The sequence below is a fragment of the Anticarsia gemmatalis genome, chromosome 28, assembly GCF_050436995.1.
Source record: "Anticarsia gemmatalis isolate Benzon Research Colony breed Stoneville strain chromosome 28, ilAntGemm2 primary, whole genome shotgun sequence".
Lineage (NCBI taxonomy): Eukaryota > Metazoa > Arthropoda > Insecta > Lepidoptera > Erebidae > Anticarsia > Anticarsia gemmatalis.
In genome coordinates this window covers 5,578,675-5,597,892 of record NC_134772.1, presented here as the reverse complement: position 1 = coordinate 5,597,892, position 19,218 = coordinate 5,578,675, and the positions used below count along the sequence as shown (strand labels likewise).

At 40.2% G+C, this 19,218-nt stretch overlaps 1 protein-coding gene across 1 annotated transcript in view; it reads left to right on the top strand.

The window, feature by feature from the left end:
* LOC142984871 (uncharacterized) overlaps positions 1–19,218 on the top strand; it is a 40,087-nt gene that overhangs the window by 7,490 nt on the left and 13,379 nt on the right. Inside the window, exons 10-31 of the mRNA XM_076132729.1 lie at positions 361–493; positions 992–1,120; positions 1,844–1,945; positions 3,219–3,346; positions 3,845–3,988; positions 4,557–4,692; positions 5,047–5,142; positions 5,707–5,817; positions 6,066–6,155; positions 6,491–6,665; positions 7,154–7,317; positions 8,660–8,879; positions 9,717–9,887; positions 10,761–10,948; positions 13,582–13,689; positions 14,055–14,166; positions 15,161–15,324; positions 15,939–16,005; positions 16,462–16,641; positions 17,278–17,367; positions 17,927–18,028; positions 18,602–18,742. Coding sequence (XP_075988844.1) covers positions 361–493; positions 992–1,120; positions 1,844–1,945; positions 3,219–3,346; positions 3,845–3,988; positions 4,557–4,692; positions 5,047–5,142; positions 5,707–5,817; positions 6,066–6,155; positions 6,491–6,665; positions 7,154–7,317; positions 8,660–8,879; positions 9,717–9,887; positions 10,761–10,948; positions 13,582–13,689; positions 14,055–14,166; positions 15,161–15,324; positions 15,939–16,005; positions 16,462–16,641; positions 17,278–17,367; positions 17,927–18,028; positions 18,602–18,742 — 2,951 coding nt within the window. The remainder of the gene's footprint in view (positions 1–360; positions 494–991; positions 1,121–1,843; positions 1,946–3,218; positions 3,347–3,844; positions 3,989–4,556; positions 4,693–5,046; positions 5,143–5,706; positions 5,818–6,065; positions 6,156–6,490; positions 6,666–7,153; positions 7,318–8,659; positions 8,880–9,716; positions 9,888–10,760; positions 10,949–13,581; positions 13,690–14,054; positions 14,167–15,160; positions 15,325–15,938; positions 16,006–16,461; positions 16,642–17,277; positions 17,368–17,926; positions 18,029–18,601; positions 18,743–19,218) is intronic.

Below are 19,218 nucleotides of genomic sequence, written 5' to 3'. Positions count from 1 at the left end.
CCTTTACCCTTTACCCTTTACCCTTTACCCTTTACCCTTTACCCTTTACCCTTTACCCTTTACCCTTTACCCTTTACCCTTTACCCTTTACCCTTACCCTTTACCCTTACCCCCTTTACCCTTACCCCCTTTACCCTTACTTTAACCTTTACCCTTTATCTAACCCCTTGACCTTACCCTCACCGTCACCCTTATCCTTTACCTTGATTGACTGACATGACCGTTGACTGACATGACTGATGACAGACATGACCATTGACTGACATGACCGAGACCGATGACCGATGTGGTATTTGTGACCGATGACTGATATGACCGACAATTTCCTTAGCTCATCTCATTACTAATTCTAATTCCTAGTTTTGGTGCTGGAGCCTTCGTCCGCTACGCTGGCATCACCTCGTTCGTGGTGGACTTTCTGTCCAACTATGGTGATTTGGACGCGGCTAAGAAAGGCACACCTAAACCACCCATCACTTTGACTAATATTGATGTAAGTCTTTAGTTTTTCTACTTTTATTTGACCTGGGTATTTAGTTAGTCAAATACTGGGTAAAAATCAGATTTTTCTTCAAACAAATTAATTTCTTGACCAGTTTCCAACGCACACTTGGTCAGCGTGTTGCACTCAAGACCTAACCCCTCCCTAATTTGACAGGAGATGAGACGAGAGGAAGCCCTTTGCCCAGTAGGAGGGACATTAATGGGTTTCTTTTTAACCAATAAAAAAAATCTCCGCTTTTCGATCGGTTTCATGCGACTCAAATATTTTTAGCAATTAACCATTTCCTAATAGACAACAACTGGGACCAACATTTTACTACGAAATACGGAGACACCCAGTTCAAATACTTCTATGCGGTCACCGATCTATAGCATGACCGCGCCAAAAATTGCTTGACCGACCGGTGAGCGCAACCGCCGTGGCCAAAAATGTACCAGAAAGTACCAACAGTCTAAAGGTCTATTATTTTGTTGTTGCTTATCACAGATAGTCCAAAAGGAGCCCCTAATCAGGATACCTACCTACGCCCTAGACCTGAAAGCTCTGAAGACACATTGCCGCAGCGAATGGGACTGCATGAATATCAACGCGCTAATCGATCAGAAGCGAAATGAGGTATGTAGTGTTCTTGTGGATTGAATACTCCAGGAGATGGGCAAAAAATTAATCCCCTATTATAAGGAACGAATGGGACAAAAGTGGATGTATTTCGGTGAACTTCTACTTATACGTAGCTTCGAAAATAAAGGGTTAAATAGTGTATTTAAAAACGGCAGGTATCTCATGTAACTTATGCCAAATAATTCAGCCATTCTAGAGATCCTTACTGCTTTAATTTGCTACTGTACCTTGCAGGAATTCAGGCCCCAATGGACGGCTGTGCAATGATACTTTATCATATCTATACTTCCTTCTTAACAATCTGGCTTCTATATTTATTATATTTTTTGATAACAAAGATTGAAAATGATAAATAGTTTTTGTCCATCTTGCCTATTTGTCAAACCAATTTGCCATCCAATGTTTTGAAAAATACTTTTAGTACAGAATGTTTCAAGATGTCGAATCGAATATGCGTGTGCCTGAAAGTCAAAAACATGTATACGCTGTCGTATTTTCAAAATAATCATTTTTAATGAAAATTGTGAAATACTACTGCATATAATAATATATCGTTTCGTATTGTTTGTTGACCAATAGCAGTAATGAAATTAATATTTTCATACAAAAAAGTGCAATTGAAAATGTGACAATGTGTTAGTATTTTTGAGGCTATGTTGAATTTCGTTCTCGGCCTATGATTTTAATACATGTGAAAGTAAAGCCTGGTTGTTGCAGGGCAAATACCCGCTAGAGTCCCTTAGCATGGTGAGCCTGGCCACCTCCAAGGCCACCTCCAGGAGGAAAGTGCGGGACTTCTATCAGAAACAACCTAAAGAAGTAAGTTGAGGACATCATCTCTAATATCATTTTCTTTTATTTTATATTATTATAAAAAGTACCAATTAAAAATTATCTTCTAAACTTATCTAAAACGAACAAAATTTAATTATAATAATTAAATGTTTACAATATAAATGACAATATAAACAAAAGGGTCTATCCCACTAGTCCCGTTGAGTTGTCCCGTGACGAGACAACTGGCACTATTTTGTCCCAGTTGTCCCGTGGCGGGACAAGTGACACTGTTTTGGTGCCAGTTGTCCCGTTGCAGAAAAATCACGGGACTAATGGGACAGACGGAAGGGTCAAAACAACTGGTTCCATTGAGTTGTTGTGTGAGAACAGGTACTTGGTACTTTGATAAGATAGCAGACGTTATACGTTGTGTTGTAGTACATTTTTACTTAATTTCTGGTAGATAAGTTGAAATAACATTAGGTACATGTTGAATTAACTTGAGTGTTTAAGCTGCTCCAGGGGCCTGTTAACAATATATTTTTAGTTTCCTTACATTATGTTTTTTCAAGTAGGTAATTTTGGATAAACATTTTACATTCTACTCTTGTCAATTTAATTATAAAGTGAAAAGCCCAAATGGTTAAAAAAACTTCTTGTGAATTTAAAGTTTACATAGAGTAGCGTAAAAATACAATTCATCATCTGCTATCTTACCAAAGTACCAAGTACCTGTTGTGACACAACAACTCAATGGAACCAGTTGTTTTGACCCTTCCGTCTGTCCCATTAGTCCCGTGATTTTTCTGCAACGGGACAACTGGCACCAAAACAGTGTCACTTGTCCCGCCACGGGACAACTGGGACAAAATAGTGCCAGTTGTCCCGTCACGGGACAACTCAACGGGACTAGTGGGATAGACCCAAACAAAAGGGAGTTCGTCACGAGTCGTAGTATTTCTCCTCATATTGAAACTGAAGATCAGATCATCTAAATATAAATTCGATTTGATGGGGTCTGGACCCTCTAGTACCGGAAAATTCTGGGGATGAGAATAGGTCTTCAAATGATACCTTCGACAGTCTGCGACGGGAGAATCCTCCGCTCGTTAGTTTTTTTGGGAATAAAACAGTCTTAAAATGCGACATTCTGGATTATAATTATATTCCTAACTGTATCGATAGACGAAATCGAGGTACCAATTTTTATATGACTTCTCAATATCTTGAAACTTTACATTCATTTACACGTCTTCTCCGTATCAAAAAAAATTAAACCGTCATCACTACTTAAATATCCTTCATCTTCTCGCAGCCTCCACCAGTGATCCCGGTGCCACAAGACCGAGCACCAGCCAACCCGTCACCAGAACAGATCATGTCCTTGAGGGGGGAGAACTTCTTCCTCTACTGCCCCAAGTTGGATGGACATACTTATGGCAGGTGAGGAGTTAAATCTTCTTTGAGGAGCCTATTCACAGAAGTCGCTGACCCGGCGATACCTGTCGGCGCCTTGATGTTGACGATATGTTGTCAGTGACTCATCGTTGGCGACTTGTTGTTGACACCTTGATGACGGTATATTCATGTAGGAGACTTGAATGGAATTGAAAAACTTAATTTCAGTTACATATTTTTGGCGCCTCACTATAGGTGATCAATTCAGTTCATTCAAATGGCATTCCCGTGACTCTTTTGAATCATTTCGCGTACATAATTCAATAATTGGTTTAAAAAAAAGTGGTCTATGACCTAGTTGCTTAAATTATCTCCATGCGAAATTTTTACAGAATCTGTCAAGCCGTTCTTTACAAAAAATACAATATTTGGTTGTCCCTCCTATATTTAAGGAGAATACCTCACTGCTTTCAAATCTAACTATTATTATACTCATTGTTTCATCATAAAAACACAATCTTCATCATCTCCTTTGTTCCACAGAGACGACATGATCCCTCTACCAAAAGAGGAGGTGATACAGCACAGTCCAGTCGCTATAGCTGATCAGAACTTTCACTCGCAGTACCATCAGCTCGACGTGGAGAGATGGATCCTGAGAGGCACCAGACACATGGCCAGTTACAGGTAAATCAGACTTTAAATTTGTCGCTACGTTACACATTTATATATTTACTAACCCTCTTATTCATAAAAATGAATGAAGATATGAAAGGCTTATAAAGAGTTTTGTTTCTTTCACTCCGTAGCGAAATGAAAAAGAGAAAACATATTTTAGTATTTTTTTAACTAAATAGGTTTATAGTGTGTTTGCGAATAAGAGGGTAATATTATAAAATTGAAGAGTTTGTTTGTTTGAACGCGTTAATCTCAGGAACTGCTGGTAGTGCGAATCGAAAAAATATTTTACTGTTGGATAGTCTGTATATTGAGGAAGGCTATAGGCTATATAACATGACGCGAAATAAAATTAAGAGCGAAATAGCAACTAACAAACTTTGATAGAGTAAATTTATTTTTTTAACCTTTTACTGTCCCAATATCTTACATATTATTGTGTTTTAATGTAAAATACGTGTCTAATATTTTCCAATTATCTGACTGACGTACTTATCTAATAATCCCTGTATTGATACCTTAAAAACATCCCTTTTACTGTAATACCAAGTCTTTTGCTGATTAACCTGTTCCTCAGATACCAAACGTTCAAGACGTACACAGCAGTGCCGTGCTGCGTGGCGGCTCTCGCCATGCTGCACAGGTACAAAGCGCGAGCGTGGAACGAAGACACCGTCGACGAGACCCTGGATATCGGATATAATTTGTATAGAGTAAGTTATAGCTTGAGAGGCTTTGAAGTCGGGGAAAAAGTTTTTTCGCATTACAAGTTTATACATACTATAGTAATAAAATCATTTTATTCAAATATAACTTGTAATAAAATCATTTCTCTACACAAAAAGCTCGATATTTGGGTACCTCACGAGCTCACTGACAGAATCCTAATGAACCGTGTACTCATTTGTGATTCTTGAAGCCAAAGAGATTTTATTACAAGTTCATACATACTATAATGCGAAAATACTTTTTCCCCAACCTAGGTTATGGTTAAAAAAAATGCGGCATTTTTGTTTGGTATAAATTGATATGAATTTGTCAATATTATAATCTTTGTGTCATTGTAGGAGTCTTTACTAGAACGCGGAGGCCCCATCCGTCGTCTCGTCCTTGGAGAATTGAAGGACAATTTCAGGATACGAGACCGAGAGTACAAACATAAGGTAAAGAAGTTAAAGTCTGAATGCTAAACATACGAAATTTTATGAATATTAATATTTATGCGTCAGTATAACGTACCTGAGTCGAATAAAGCCACGTTAAGGTTTCTTGTCCTTTAAAGCCAAAACAAATAACTTTTAGTACATAAATAAAATAAAAAATAAAAATAAATATTGTTAGACAACTCACACACGGTCATTTGATTCCAAACTAAGCAGAGCTTGTACTATGGTAACCAAATAACTGATAAACATACTTATATACTTGTAAATACATACTTATATAGATACATTAACATCCAGGCTCAGAACAAATACTCGTGCTCATCACACAAATATTTGTCCCGGGTGGGATTCGAACCCACCACACGCGGCGCTACGGTTGTTGCGGCGAGGTGACCGCTTTTAAACCACTGCGCCAAACGTGCAGTTACATATTTACAAAGAGTGGCTATTTGTCTTTACAATAAACACGCGTTTATGCTTTATAGGGAGCCTCTTTTTTAACGTAGGTATGGGAAAATATAACGTTCTTATTACCCAACCAGTATTATAATTTTATATTAGGTTCGCAACATAGCAGTGTGGGGTAAGCTGATCTCCTCAAACCCCAAAGTCTTCGATCTATGCCGAGGAATTGAGGCTTTCTTCAAGGAAGCCGACTCTGGGCTGCTACAGGTAGGATATAATTTCAAATTAATACATCATTGAAAATACCAAGCAGGTTTTTTTCTTAGCCCCTTTTGGACAACATTTGCAATTTTAAACCAGTCAGTCAGTCATCTGATTTATATTGTCTTACCAATATCTGTTCAAACTTCTATTATCGAGCATTTTGTGACAATTTAGGCAAAAAAAATTGGAGTCAATAACAATATTGACAATATTTTTTTTATAATTTACTATAGAATATTTTTTTTCCTTAGGTCCCCGGTGAATTCGAAGTAGCCATCTGGAACGAGGGCGGCAAGTATTACGTGTACCACCCCTGGCCAGCAGACCGATATGGATACAGGGTTAGTAATATTTTACGTAAACTTTTCATCTAAATCAATAGGTATGAGGCGCCCATAGCCAGTTGTGCTCACCGGTCGGTTAACGATCTGTGGGCTAAACAACCCTTGGCGCGGTCATTCCATAGATGGGTGACTGCATAGTGGTATTTGAACTGGGCGTCGCCGTGCTTCGGAGGACACGTAAAAAGTCGATCCCGGCTGTTGTCTATTAAGATAGCAGTCGTTAAGCCACGTCAAAGGCCTCTCGGCTTGAACAACTTTGACACTAGGTTGACCACTAACCATACGATAAGAAGAAGAAGGGATCTCCGAAATTAATGCCTCTTTCCTCCCAGGTGGACCTCCGCGAAGGTGGTAAAGCCTGTCTGATGTACTTCACTCGCATCCCCCGCCTCTGCGAGCACTTCCTGGAGAGCGTCTCTGACCTCAAGAAGAAACCGTTCAGCATTTCAGACATACAAGTCACGGAGAGAACTGTGGAACTACCTGAACCTGTGAATAATATGAAACGTGAGTTTTGAGTTAAAATTTCTTGATTTAATGGTCCTTTTGTGTTTTTCGGCTCAAATTTATAAATTCTCATAACATTGTTTATTTAACCCTTTGAATGTTTAGGACCTAGTCTCAATCATAGTCTTATTTTAAAAACCAGGGCTTGCATTAATGTCAATTCGATTAAAACTATATTTTTTTTGTGACAAAATCTAAATATGTTAAAATAAATAAAAATATAGGCCAGTTACATTACTTTTAGATAAAAGAGCTTGTGAGACAGAATTTTGATAGATTGACATGGATTTCAGTCACTTTGGCTAGTAGTAAAAACGTAAGCTTATTCATAAGTTGTGAATTTTAATGGGCAATTTTTTTAAGGAACTGTGTGAAAATACACATCTCATTATACATAGGTATTTTAGAACCTCTCTATTTCTAGAAGAAGGTTCTAAAAATCATTGAAAATTCATTCCTCTATATATTGTAGTACTTTTCTTAAATAGCCGTGGCCCCCGGTCGATGGGTGGTACGTGGCAGCTTCCACGAGGCAGATGATCGGTTCCCTGAAGAGCACCGCGGTCGCCAGGCCACGCCGGCCTCCATCGCGGCGCTGGCCATGGCGCATGTCGTTGACCCCGCTGATTGGACCTCCGATGATATTGATGAGGTGAGATTGATGATGATTGATGGCGATTGATGATGTTTGATGATGACGGTGATGATGATGATTGATGATGATTGATGATGATGATTGTTGATGATGATTATTGGTGATTGATGGTAATTATTGATGATCATTGATGATGATTGGTGATGATTGATGATGATCGATGATGATTGATGATGATGATTGATGATGATGATGATGATGATGATTATGATGATGATGATGATGATGATGATTGATGATGATGTTTGATGATGATGATTGATGATGATGATTGATGATGATGATTGATGATGATGATTGATGATGATGATTGATGATGATGATTGATGATGATGATTGATGATGATGATTGATGATGATGATTGATGATGATGATTGATGATGATGATTGATGATGATGATTGATGATGATGATTGATGATGATGATTGATGATGATGATTGATGATGATTGATGATGCTTGATGATGATTGATGATGATTGATGATGATTGATGATGATTGATGATGATGGTGATTGATGATGATTGATGATGATGATTGATGATGATGATTGATGATGATGATTGATGATGATGATTGATGATGATGATTGATGATGATGATTGATGATGATGATTGATGATGATGATTGATGATGATGATTGATGATGATGATTGATGATGATGATTGATGATGATGATTGATGATGATGATTGATGATGATGATTGATGATGATGATTGATGATGATGATTGATGATTTATTATATGTTTATTTTCAGCGCATAACACACACGCCATACACCTTAGAAACAAGTTCACATATATGTGATTGTGAATTGATATTTGGTTAAAGGTGGTTGATGGTTTTTGATAGTGGTTAGTGGAGATTGAAGGTGATTGATGGTGTCTTGACAGTGGATTGAAGGAAATAGAAGAGGATTGATGGTAGATTGAGGAATATTGATCCTGTATTGGTGGCGATTGTTTATAATTAATGATGATTCCTGAAATTAGATTAAAATTTATGATTATTGTGAAAGACTGATGGTAAATTGATTAATAGTAGTTCGATCGTAATTGTGTGAGATTGATAAAGATTGACGAGGATTGAGGTCGGGGAAAAAGTCTTTTAGCATCATAGTAGGTATGAACTTGTAATAAAATCTTTTCTCTACACAAAAAAGCTCAATATTTGAGTACCACTACGCCCTATAATGCGAAAAGACTTTTTCCCCGGCCTAATAGATCAATAGTAGTAAAGATTGATAGAGATTGGTGGTGTAATAATGATTGCCAGTTTGATAATAAAAAAACAAATGAAGATTTTGGCTAACTTGCAACGTTTTTATTTCTAGACCCTAGTCCGAGGAGACATCCTTTACCAGAACACCATAGAGCATTTAGAAAAGATGGGCATCAGCATGGACGCGCCGAAGGCAGCTGAGGAGGCCGAAGACGAAGAAGCAGAGGACGAGGCTCCGGCCGGCACGCTGGCCGCGGCTGACGTGCTGAACCGGTTCAAAGTGTCCGACTATGACTGTATTGAGACTGATGTTATGGACAGCCAGTTTATAGGTAAGTGATGCTTTTGGATGTTAAGGTATGTAGCGAGATGCGTTGGGGTGTAACGGGATGCCATGGGATGCGTTGGGATGTAACGGGATGCCATGGGATGCATTGGGATGCCATGGGATGTCATGGGCTGTAATGGAATGTCACGGGATGCATCGGGATGCCACGGGATGCATCGGGATGCCACGGGATGCATCGGGATGCCACGGGATGTAATGGGATGCGATGCTGGAAAGGCGGCTGAGGAAGCCGAAGATGAAGAAGCAGAGGACGAGGCTCCGGCCGGCACGCTGGCCGCGGCTGACGTGCTGAACCGGTTCAAAGTGTCCGACTACGACTGTATTGAGACTGATGTTATGGACAGCCAGTTTATTGGTAAGTGGACCTTGAAATGTGTGTTATATGTGTGATGGGTGCGTTGAGATGTGAAGGGATGCGTTGGAATGCGTCGGGATGCGTTGGGGTGTAACGGGATGCCATGGGATGCGTTGGGATGACTTGAGATGCGTTGGGATGTCACGGGATGCGTCGGGATGACACAAAATACTAAGGGATGCATCGGAATGCGATGCTGTGAAAGCGAAAAATAATGATTTTTATAGTAGTCCTTGCATCCTTCGAAGATGTTAGCTTATAGAGCTTATGGTATAGTCGTAAAGTAGTATTACATTTCTTTCGTCTTTCCTAATTAGATATGGCATCAAACTTCTGTATTTTCAAAATAAAAGCACTTATATTTTGAAACAATAGAAGATTTGACTGGACATCAAATACATGACCATTAATTTACATTTATTTACATTGTAAAACCCTAAAACAGTATTATATCTAATTCCACAGGTCACCTGAACCCCGAAGCGGGCAGCTCCATGCCGAGTCTGAAGACAGTCTTGAAGAATTTCTTCAAGGAGTACAATCATGGCGTGTTCACCGCTCGTGGAGGTTCCACCGCGATATGGAAGCAGGATGGGTGTTACTACTTCTTCGATCCTCATGGCTGCGATGAGAATGGTTAATATTTATTTCAAATTAGCTATTGCCCAAGACTTAGCCCGCGTGGTTTGCGACTTAGGATAGAATTTTTATACAAACTTTCAACCCCTATTTATCCCCTTGGGGGTAGAATTGATCAAAATCCTTTCTTAACGGATGTCTATCTATACTAATATTTTTATTTTAATATTATAAAGCTGAAGAGTTTGTTTGTTTGTTTGTTTGAACGCGCTAATCTCAGGAACTACTGGTCCGATTTGAAAAATTCTTTCAGTGTTAGATAGCCTATTTATCGAGGAAGGCTATAGGCTATATATCATCACACTACAACTAATAGGAGCGGAGTAGCAACGAGAAATGTTACAAAAACGGGGAAAATTATGACGCATTCTCTCTTATGTGACGCAAGCGAAGTTGCGCGGGTCAGCTAGTGCATAATATGTACCTGCATGCCAAATTTCAGCTCGATCCCTCCAGTGGTTTGGGCTGTGAGTAGATATATCACCATGCCAGTCAGTCACTTTTAAGTTATACATATGTATATATTTAGATTAGATTTTCACTGACCCATAACTGTCCCACTGCTGGGCAATGTTCTCTTTACAAATGAGGAAGAGGTTGGGCTTTAAGTGCATAACGGTAGCCAAATGCGGGTTGAGGACTTAACATACCTTCAAGAACTGTTGATTGTATAATTCCTAAACTGATCACTTAATGAAGTAGATTTTTGAGTACATCGCTGTTTTTTTTTTGTTATTTGCTTTGTTCCTTGATTTCTAGAGATTTATTCCTGTTAATTTTTTTAACGAATTCTTTATACATTTTTTGATACTACCATTTTCTTTACATGATATTTGCCAAATATGCCTATAACCCTCGATCGTTGTCCAGGTCTGCCATCATCAGAAGCCCGCGCCACGGCCTGCCTGATCCGCATCAAGGGCAACGTGGACGAGCTGGCGGACGTGATGCAGAGCAGCCTCGCCCCCGGCACTGACGACAGCTTCAACATATCACCCGTCACCGTCACCGCCACCAAGCTCAACACTGAGATCGGTGCACCGGAGACTAAGTTAGATGTAAGTGGGGTTAACTGGGGTAATTTGGGGTGAAGTGGGGTTTTTGGGGGAATGTGGGGTTTTTGGTGTAATTTGGGGTTTTTGGGGTAATGTGGGGTTTTGGGGAGAAATGCGCATTTTGGGGTAAACTGGGGATTTGGGGTAAATTGGGGCGTTTGGGGTATATTGGGGATTTTGGGTTATAGTGTGGTTTTCGGAGAAATGCAGAGCTTTGGGGTAAAGTGGGGGTTTTGGGGTATAGTAGGGTGTTTAGGGGTTCGTGGGATTTTTGGGATGATGCTTGGTTATAAGAAATTACTTGAGCTTAGTGAGGTTTGTAAAGTTTCTTGGGGCTAAGGTTGTTGCTAGGGTGTATAAGTATCAAGGGTAGCGTGGACGAGCTGGCGGACGTGATGCAGAGCAGCCTCGCCCCCGGCACTGACGACAGCTTCAACATATCACCCGTCACCGTCACCGCCACCAAGCTCAACACTGAGATCGGTGCACCGGAGACTAAGTTAGATGTAAGTGGGGTTAACTGGGGTAATTTGGGGTGAAGTGGGGTTTTTGGGGGAATGTGGGGTTTTTGGTGTAATTTGGGGTTTTTGGGGTAATGTGGGGTTTTGGGGAGAAATGCGCATTTTGGGGTAAACTGGGGATTTGGGGTAAATTGGGGCGTTTGGGGTATATTGGGGATTTTGGGTTATAGTGTGGTTTTCGGAGAAATGCAGAGCTTTGGGGTAAAGTGGGGGTTTTGGGGTATAGTAGGGTTTTTAGGGGTTCGTGGGATTTTTGGGATGATGCTTGGTTATAAGAAATTACTTGAGCTTAGTGAGGTTTGTAAAGTTTCTTGGGGCTAAGGTTGTTGCTAGGGTGTATAAGTATCAAGGGCAACGTGGACGAGCTGGCGGACGTGATGCAGAGCAGCCTCGCTCCCGGCACTGACGACAGCTTCAACATATCACCCGTCACCGTCACCGCCACCAAGCTCAACACTGAGATCGGTGCACCCGAGACTAAGCTGGATGTAAGTGGGATAAATTGGGGGAAATTGGGGTTTTGGGGAAAATTGGGGTTTTGGGGTAATCTGGGGTTATGGGGTAAACTGGGGTTTGGGGTAAACTGGGGTTGTGGTAAAATGGGGTTTTGGGGTAAATTGGGGTTTTGGGGCAATCTGGGGTTTTGGGATAAACTGGAGTTTTGGTAAATTTGAGGTATTGGGTAAAATGGGGATTGTGTAAATTTAGTGTTTTGAGGGTTTGGGTTGAAGTGGGGGTTTTAGGGGTTCGTACGGCTTTTCGTGTGATGCTTTGTTGTTGGATTGTTCTGGAGATAGTGAGGTTTGTTGGGTTTCTTGGGGCTAAGGTTGTTGCTAGTGTGTATAAGTATCAAGGGCAACGTGGCCGAGCTGGCGGACGTGATGCAGAGCAGCCTCGCTCCCGGCACTGACGACAGCTTCAACATATCACCCGTCACCGTCACCGCCACCAAGCTCAACACTGAGATCGGTGCACCGGAGACTAAGCTAGATGTAAGTGGGGTTTGATAGGGGTAAATTAGGGGTTTGGGGGTAAAGTGGGGGTTTTGGGGGAAATTGGGATATGGGGTAAATTAGGGTGAACTGGGGTGTTGGGGTTAACTGGGGGTTTTGGGGGAATTTTGGTTCTTAAGGGGTTTGTAGGGTTTTTCGAGTGATGCTTGGTTATAGGAAATTACTTGAGCTTAATGAGGTTTGTAAGGTTTCTTGGGGCTAAGGTTGTTGCTAGGGTGTATAAGTATCAAGGGTAGCGTGGACGAGCTGGCGGACGTGATGCAGAGCAGCCTCGCTCCCGGCACTGACGACAGCTTCAACATATCACCCGTCACCGTCACCGCCACCAACCTCAACACTGAGATCGGCGCACCGGAGACTAAACTAGATGTAAGTAGAGTAAATTGGGGTTTGGGGGTGAAGTGGGGTTTTGGGGTAATCTGGGGTTTCGGGGTAAACTGGGGTTAAATTGTTGTTTTGGAGTGTGGTAAATTGTGGTTTTAGAGTGTGGTGAATTGGGGTTTTGGGGTAATTTAGGGTTTTGGGGTATTGCAGGGTTTTAAATGGTTTGTGGGGTTTCTAGGATGATGCTTGGTTATAGGAAATTTCTTGAGGTTAGTGACGTTTGTAAGGTTTCTTGGGGCTTAGGGTGTTGCTAGGGTGTATAAGTATCAAGGGTAGCGTGGACGAGCTGGCGGACGTGATGCAGAGCAGCCTCGCTCCCGGCACTGACGACAGCTTCAACATATCACCCGTCACCGTCACCGCCACCAAGCTCAACACTGAGATCGGCGCACCCGAGACTAAACTTGATGTGAGATGTCCAGCAGTTTTCGGAGAATTTACAGATTTATACATTTTAAGGATAAAATGACTGAAATTTTATGACAAAGTGACGTCACGTTGTCTTATTTTCGTTAGTATCAAATGAGCGCCTAATAAAATGTTTCAGTCTGCTACAATAACAATATTATTTACGAAATTGCACAGCATGAGCATTTTGGATGAACCTTTTAAGAGTATAAGTTTAATTATTTTTCGTAAACCCAGTCAACTACCAGATTGAAGTTAACGTTGGTGAAGCTATTAGTGACACGAAATAAAGTCAAAATTTTGTTTACAGAGCAAAGCGTTTGAGTGGATAAGTAAAGGCACGGCTGCTATCATGATGGGTCCTCGCGGTGAAAACTCCGCAATTGGAAAGGCGGCTGAGAAAGTTGGGAGACTCAAGGTATTCTTCAATATAATACTTTAACTCATTATTGTCCCACTGCTATGCAATGACTAGGCAATGGCCTCTTCTCAAAATAAGGAAGGGTTTATTATATTCTAGATGTTTTCTCGGTTATTTCGCTATAGGTCTACTGATAAATTAAGCATTGTTTTCATAAATTGTGGAAGAAACTACTTAAGTTTATTTATTTAAAAGCAAAAGATTGCTACGAATTGAGAACCTCCTCAATTTTTAAGTCGGTTTCATATACAAACGTGACAACGTCTTATCAAACAATCACCCGTAACAAAAACCAACCTAGTCAACATCGGAATTTACAAATAACACAATATCTTCTATACCGTGAACCTTGTCTTCTCTAGGAGGACATGGCAGGTCGTACCCTGGCCTTGCCAGCGGCTGCTGCGTTCGCGGCCGCCACAGCATCAGTCCCACCGCCGCATATGCATCAAGATCATATGTATAACTTCTTAGGTAAGTCGGAAAATATATATGTTACTGTAAAAGCCCGGACTGTGGTAAATCCTAAGATTTTCCGGTAAAACCTAAGATTTACCAACTCTCAATGGTAAAAGTCCAAACAAGCCAGAGTTTAAAAACTATGTTACGATGTATAAAAAAATCCTCCTTCATAACTATGTTTATAACTATTTCACGGTATAATTATATACTGTGACATAGTTATAAAGAAGGAGTTTTGGGCATAGCGACATGGGTAGGTTAGGTTAGAAGGTTAAGGTGGGAGCTTCGCTTCGCTCGCTCCCACCTTAGCCTTCGTGGTTATTTTTTTTTAACCACCCAGAAGGAGGAACCCCGCGAAGCGGGGCTCCGGCGACATCTCGATATCATCAAGTGAATATAGGTAAAAGTTCGAAATAAAATAATTGTTCGGACGTTTACCATTGCGAGTTGGTAAATCTTAGGTTATACCGGAAAATCTTAGGATTTACCACCGTTCGGGCTTTTACAGTAACATATATATTTCAAACATGATGCATATAATATGGTAGAAGAAAATTCTGGAATAGCTTAAATTTATTGATGTTTACATGTCAATTTAGATTTTCAGAGCTGAAATGAAACGTCTCTAAATATGTTGAGGAAACAAGACACAGAAAAGTTTAACTTTTGACGTTTACTTAAATTGTATAATTTTAACTTCGTACTTTTTGTCTTAAGTATTTTTTAGAAGGTTTTTCTTTTGATTACATAAATCGTAAATAACATGGTTTATTATAAGGTTACGTCAAAGCGCGAAAATGGTGTAAAATGTTATTTAAAGCAGCTCCGAGCTCTTAATGCATATTTTTGAAGCTGCTAAAAATGTACTTCAAGGAAATGCTTAATAATTATGTAAAGACTTAAAATTACTGTGAATATACTTGGTAATATGAAAAGCATTAAAATCCTTATTTTAATCGTACATACAACACATCAAACACTAATAACCCCTATATTTAACTATCAGACGCCGGCGCGGAATACTATCTGAACCACTTAAAGAAGACGGGCCGGCGTGACATCAAGCCGGAAGACCTGACGGAGAAGTTCGAGATGGGCGCCAACACCTTCAGCATTGAACTTGAAGAGTCTGTGCGGTTGCCGCTCAGGCTGCCTGATGAACCGGCGCCGGTAAGACCTAGGGCGTTTGGTGACTACCACCCGAATGTATAGCCATCATTCAAATAGCGAGAAATCTACAGACAAAAAGTTGACAATCCATGTCGGTGGGTCGATAGATCTTAGTAAAGGCATAACGACCCCCTTTACAAGAAAATTGAATTTCAGTGCTCCCCTATTTACATTTTATATAAAAAAAGTGTAAAATTTGTTTGTTTGTTTGAACGCGTTTATCTCAGGAACTACTGGTGTGAATTTAAAAAATATGCTGCTGGATAGCCTATTTATAGAGAAAGGCCATGGGCTATATAACATCACGCTACGACCAAAAGAAGCAGAGTACCAGTAAAAAATGTTACAAAATCGGGGAAAGTTATGGCCCATTTTCTCTTAAGTTACGCAAGCGAAGTTGCGTGGGTCGGCTAGTAAATTATAATAGAAAGATATTTACGACCAGTTTCTTCAGACATATCTAAAGTAACAGCTAAAGCCGTTGACTGCTATTTGAAATTTACTTAAATTAGCGGAAGAAACAAATTTGTCTGTTTTACTATATAAATTATACTTTTCCTGTTGCATTAGCTTTTAAAATTAATAATGCGACTACAAATGATGTTTATTATTAGGAAGGAGAAGAAGAAGGCGGCGGCGATAAAGAAGTAACAGAAGAAGAAGAACCAGAAGTCATGAAGCGTAAGTAACTTACTTTTATTAATACGGATAATTCCAAGGTAACAGAACAGAAATTATAATTAGTCCCCCAGATAATTTAAAAAAAGACTAGGCACGTATTTTTTTTCATTAAAAGTCAATTAAGTGACTTACTTAAAAAGCATTAAAGTTGTGGAGTGGGGGCTAATGACGTCACAGTGTTGTACATTTTGTACTCTAACGTGACGTCATGCGACTTTTCAACTCAATGTATCGCGGTAATAATTTGATTATGCACAAAAATTACACATACGTGTGTAATTATTTTTTACAATCTATTAGGAAACAAATTGAGTCATCATCCCTATAGGTTCCAAAAATCTTTTATTACTTTTATTATCACATATCTCAATTGGAAACTATTTGATAGCCACCACTCTGTACATTATTTTCTCTTAGAATATAGTGGTTAACGTTACGTTTGCCTTTTGGACACAGAAATGAAAGACCTCCTCTTCAAGATGTGGTACGATCAGACGAAACCAACGCAAGTGGCTCTCTTGGTGGGAGACTACCATCAGCTAGGCGTGTGGATGACGCCGGGCGGCAAAGTTGTGGCTTTCGACCCGGCACCTACGCTGTACAAGGGCATGCTGACCCCGCAGAGAATTACTAAAGGTTAGTAGACTAGTAGACTGATAGACCTACGTGCAGTTAGGTAGAGGAGTAAACCAGTAGTTGTATATAGCAGTACCTACAATGCACAAGGGCAAGCTGACCTCACTAAGAATGACTAAGTGTTAGTAGACTAGTAGACCAGTAGACTGATAGATCTACGGGCAGTTAGCTAGAGGAGTAGACGGATACTTGTATTATACCAGCACCTGCACTGTACAAGTGCATGCTGACGTCATAAATAATTACTAAGGGTTAGTAGACCAAGAAGACCATTAAACGAGCTGACTAATAGACCAAAAGTATGGTAAATGGTTTTGTAAATAATTAGATGAATTTACTGGTAAATAAAAGAAAAAACCGGTAGATGGGTATACCAATTAGACCATAACCTGCTCGGCAGGTGGATGACGTCGGGAAGCTAAAACTCCCGACTCAGCGCTCTCCTTTATAAGGCATACATCCTTTTCAAGGCAAGTACTAAAAGGTAGTAGACTAGTAGACCAAGTAGACCAAGAAGACCATCATCCGATCGGATTATGAATGATGTTATTCCTTTATTCGTATGGATAAGCCAGCTAGCTAATCTAGACCTAGATAGATATTATTAAGTATTAAAATTAAATATATTGTCGTCAGGCGACGAGCTCCGTCTACAACGTATCAAGGATGAGATGGCCGGAGAAGGCGGCGGCGGCGGTGATGAAGAAGACGAAGAAGCTGGTGGAGGTATGTAGCTATTACATGTACTATTACTTGGCAAGGGTCAACTCTTAGTAAAAGAGGGGTTAGATTATAGTGAAGAACTAAGCAAACGTTTATGAAACTAAAAAAAAAGGTTTTCTCCCACTATATATTAGAGGAATTAGGCCTTTGTCTACTTTGTCTTCCCAACCGGTGGACCGCGGACCACCAGTGGTCCGCAGAAGTCAAAATATGGTCCGCGAAAGAATTTTAAAATTTTAATGATGATTGTTACACTTTCTTTTTAATATACTTACATAGTGGTCCTTGCTAACAAGAATAATATAAAAGTGGTCCCGGACTAATAAAAGGTTGGGAACCCCTGAACTAAGACAAGTGCGAAATGGTATACGTCAATTAGCGCGCACATTCAATGGATGGGTGGCCGCTTAGTGGCACTTTAGCTAAGAATCTCTATGAATTAAGATAGTTAACTTATGCCAAAAACTTTCGATCTTCAATCAAATTGACACTATTTAGACCAGTTATCATACAATGAAGAACATTGGCTATAAGGGTAGTTTCAAAATGTCATTGTTTCCAGAGGGTGAAGCTCAGCCGGAACCGGAGCCAGAGAACGTGCCCCCGGAGTCATGTCCCGCACTCATCGTGGCCGCCAGTCCTGGGGAACTTATTGATAAACTTGGTGAGTGAAGTGTTGTTTATCTAATATAGGTGGAATCATCGGAAACAAATGAAAACTCGATAAATAATAAGACAATCTGTGGGTTAAGCAAACCTTGGCGCGGTCATTCCATAGATGGGTAACCGCATAGTGGTATTTGAGCTGGGCGTCTTGAGTTTTGTTATTCAGCTTTCTATAATTTGATGATGCGCCATAATAAGTGTAAAATATTTTCCAAATTAGGTAAAATAAAATATGTATTTGTAGGTCCGTGCCTTTGCGTTTTTAGTACTGGGCTTGAGGATAATTTCACAGCTTGGAGATACCCAATCTGACAGATCATTTAAACTATCATTTAATAATGTAAAGGGTCTTAAACAATTATAAAAATAAAGGTTCGGAATCCTAAACTTTATTTTTTTAAACAAGGTATCCTAACTTAGGACACGTTGTTTACCCGACGTTTCAATTGAATTACATCGACCGTGGTATTAAGACCAGTAGCGTTTACAAGCCGCGAAAGTTTAAAATCGTGAAAAGACATTGCCATTAATATCTTCCTACCCTCAAAACCCTGTTAATTTTCCACTACAGTGTTCCAAGGTGGTCTAGACAAGAAGCAGTGCCTAGGTCCTTACTGGCTGTACCCGGTGAAGGTCACCAACGAGCTGACCTCCGTCCTCAAGGAGAGGAAGGGAGGACCGGTCAAAGAGAAGGAAGAGGGAGAGGAAGATGGTAAGATAATAATCCTACTAATCTTATAAATGGGAAAGTTGTGTAAATGTATGGATGTTTGTTACTCTTTCACGCAAATACTACTGAACCGATTACGATGCAATTTGGTATATAGGTAAACTGGAGACCCAGAATAACACTTTTTATTCCGGAGTTTCCGGGGGATCGGGATTTACACGGAAAGGGTTTCCACGCGGACGAAGTCGCGGGCGGCCTCTAGTCATTTCATATTTGAGGGTTTAGGGGTCTTTTTGCTTTTTGGCGCAGTGATTAAGATCGCCACGCCGCTTCCATTGCATCGTGAGGTCGTGGGTTCGATTTCCATACGGAATTTTTTTTTGCGATCTCCAAATAATTGTTTCGGGTCTGGTTATACTTTGTGTCCGTTGTTTGTATGTTTGTAAAAGTGCCCGCGACACAAGAGCTATTCTTAGTGCGAGAGCTGTCTTTTTGAAAAAGGCGAGATAGAAAGAAAA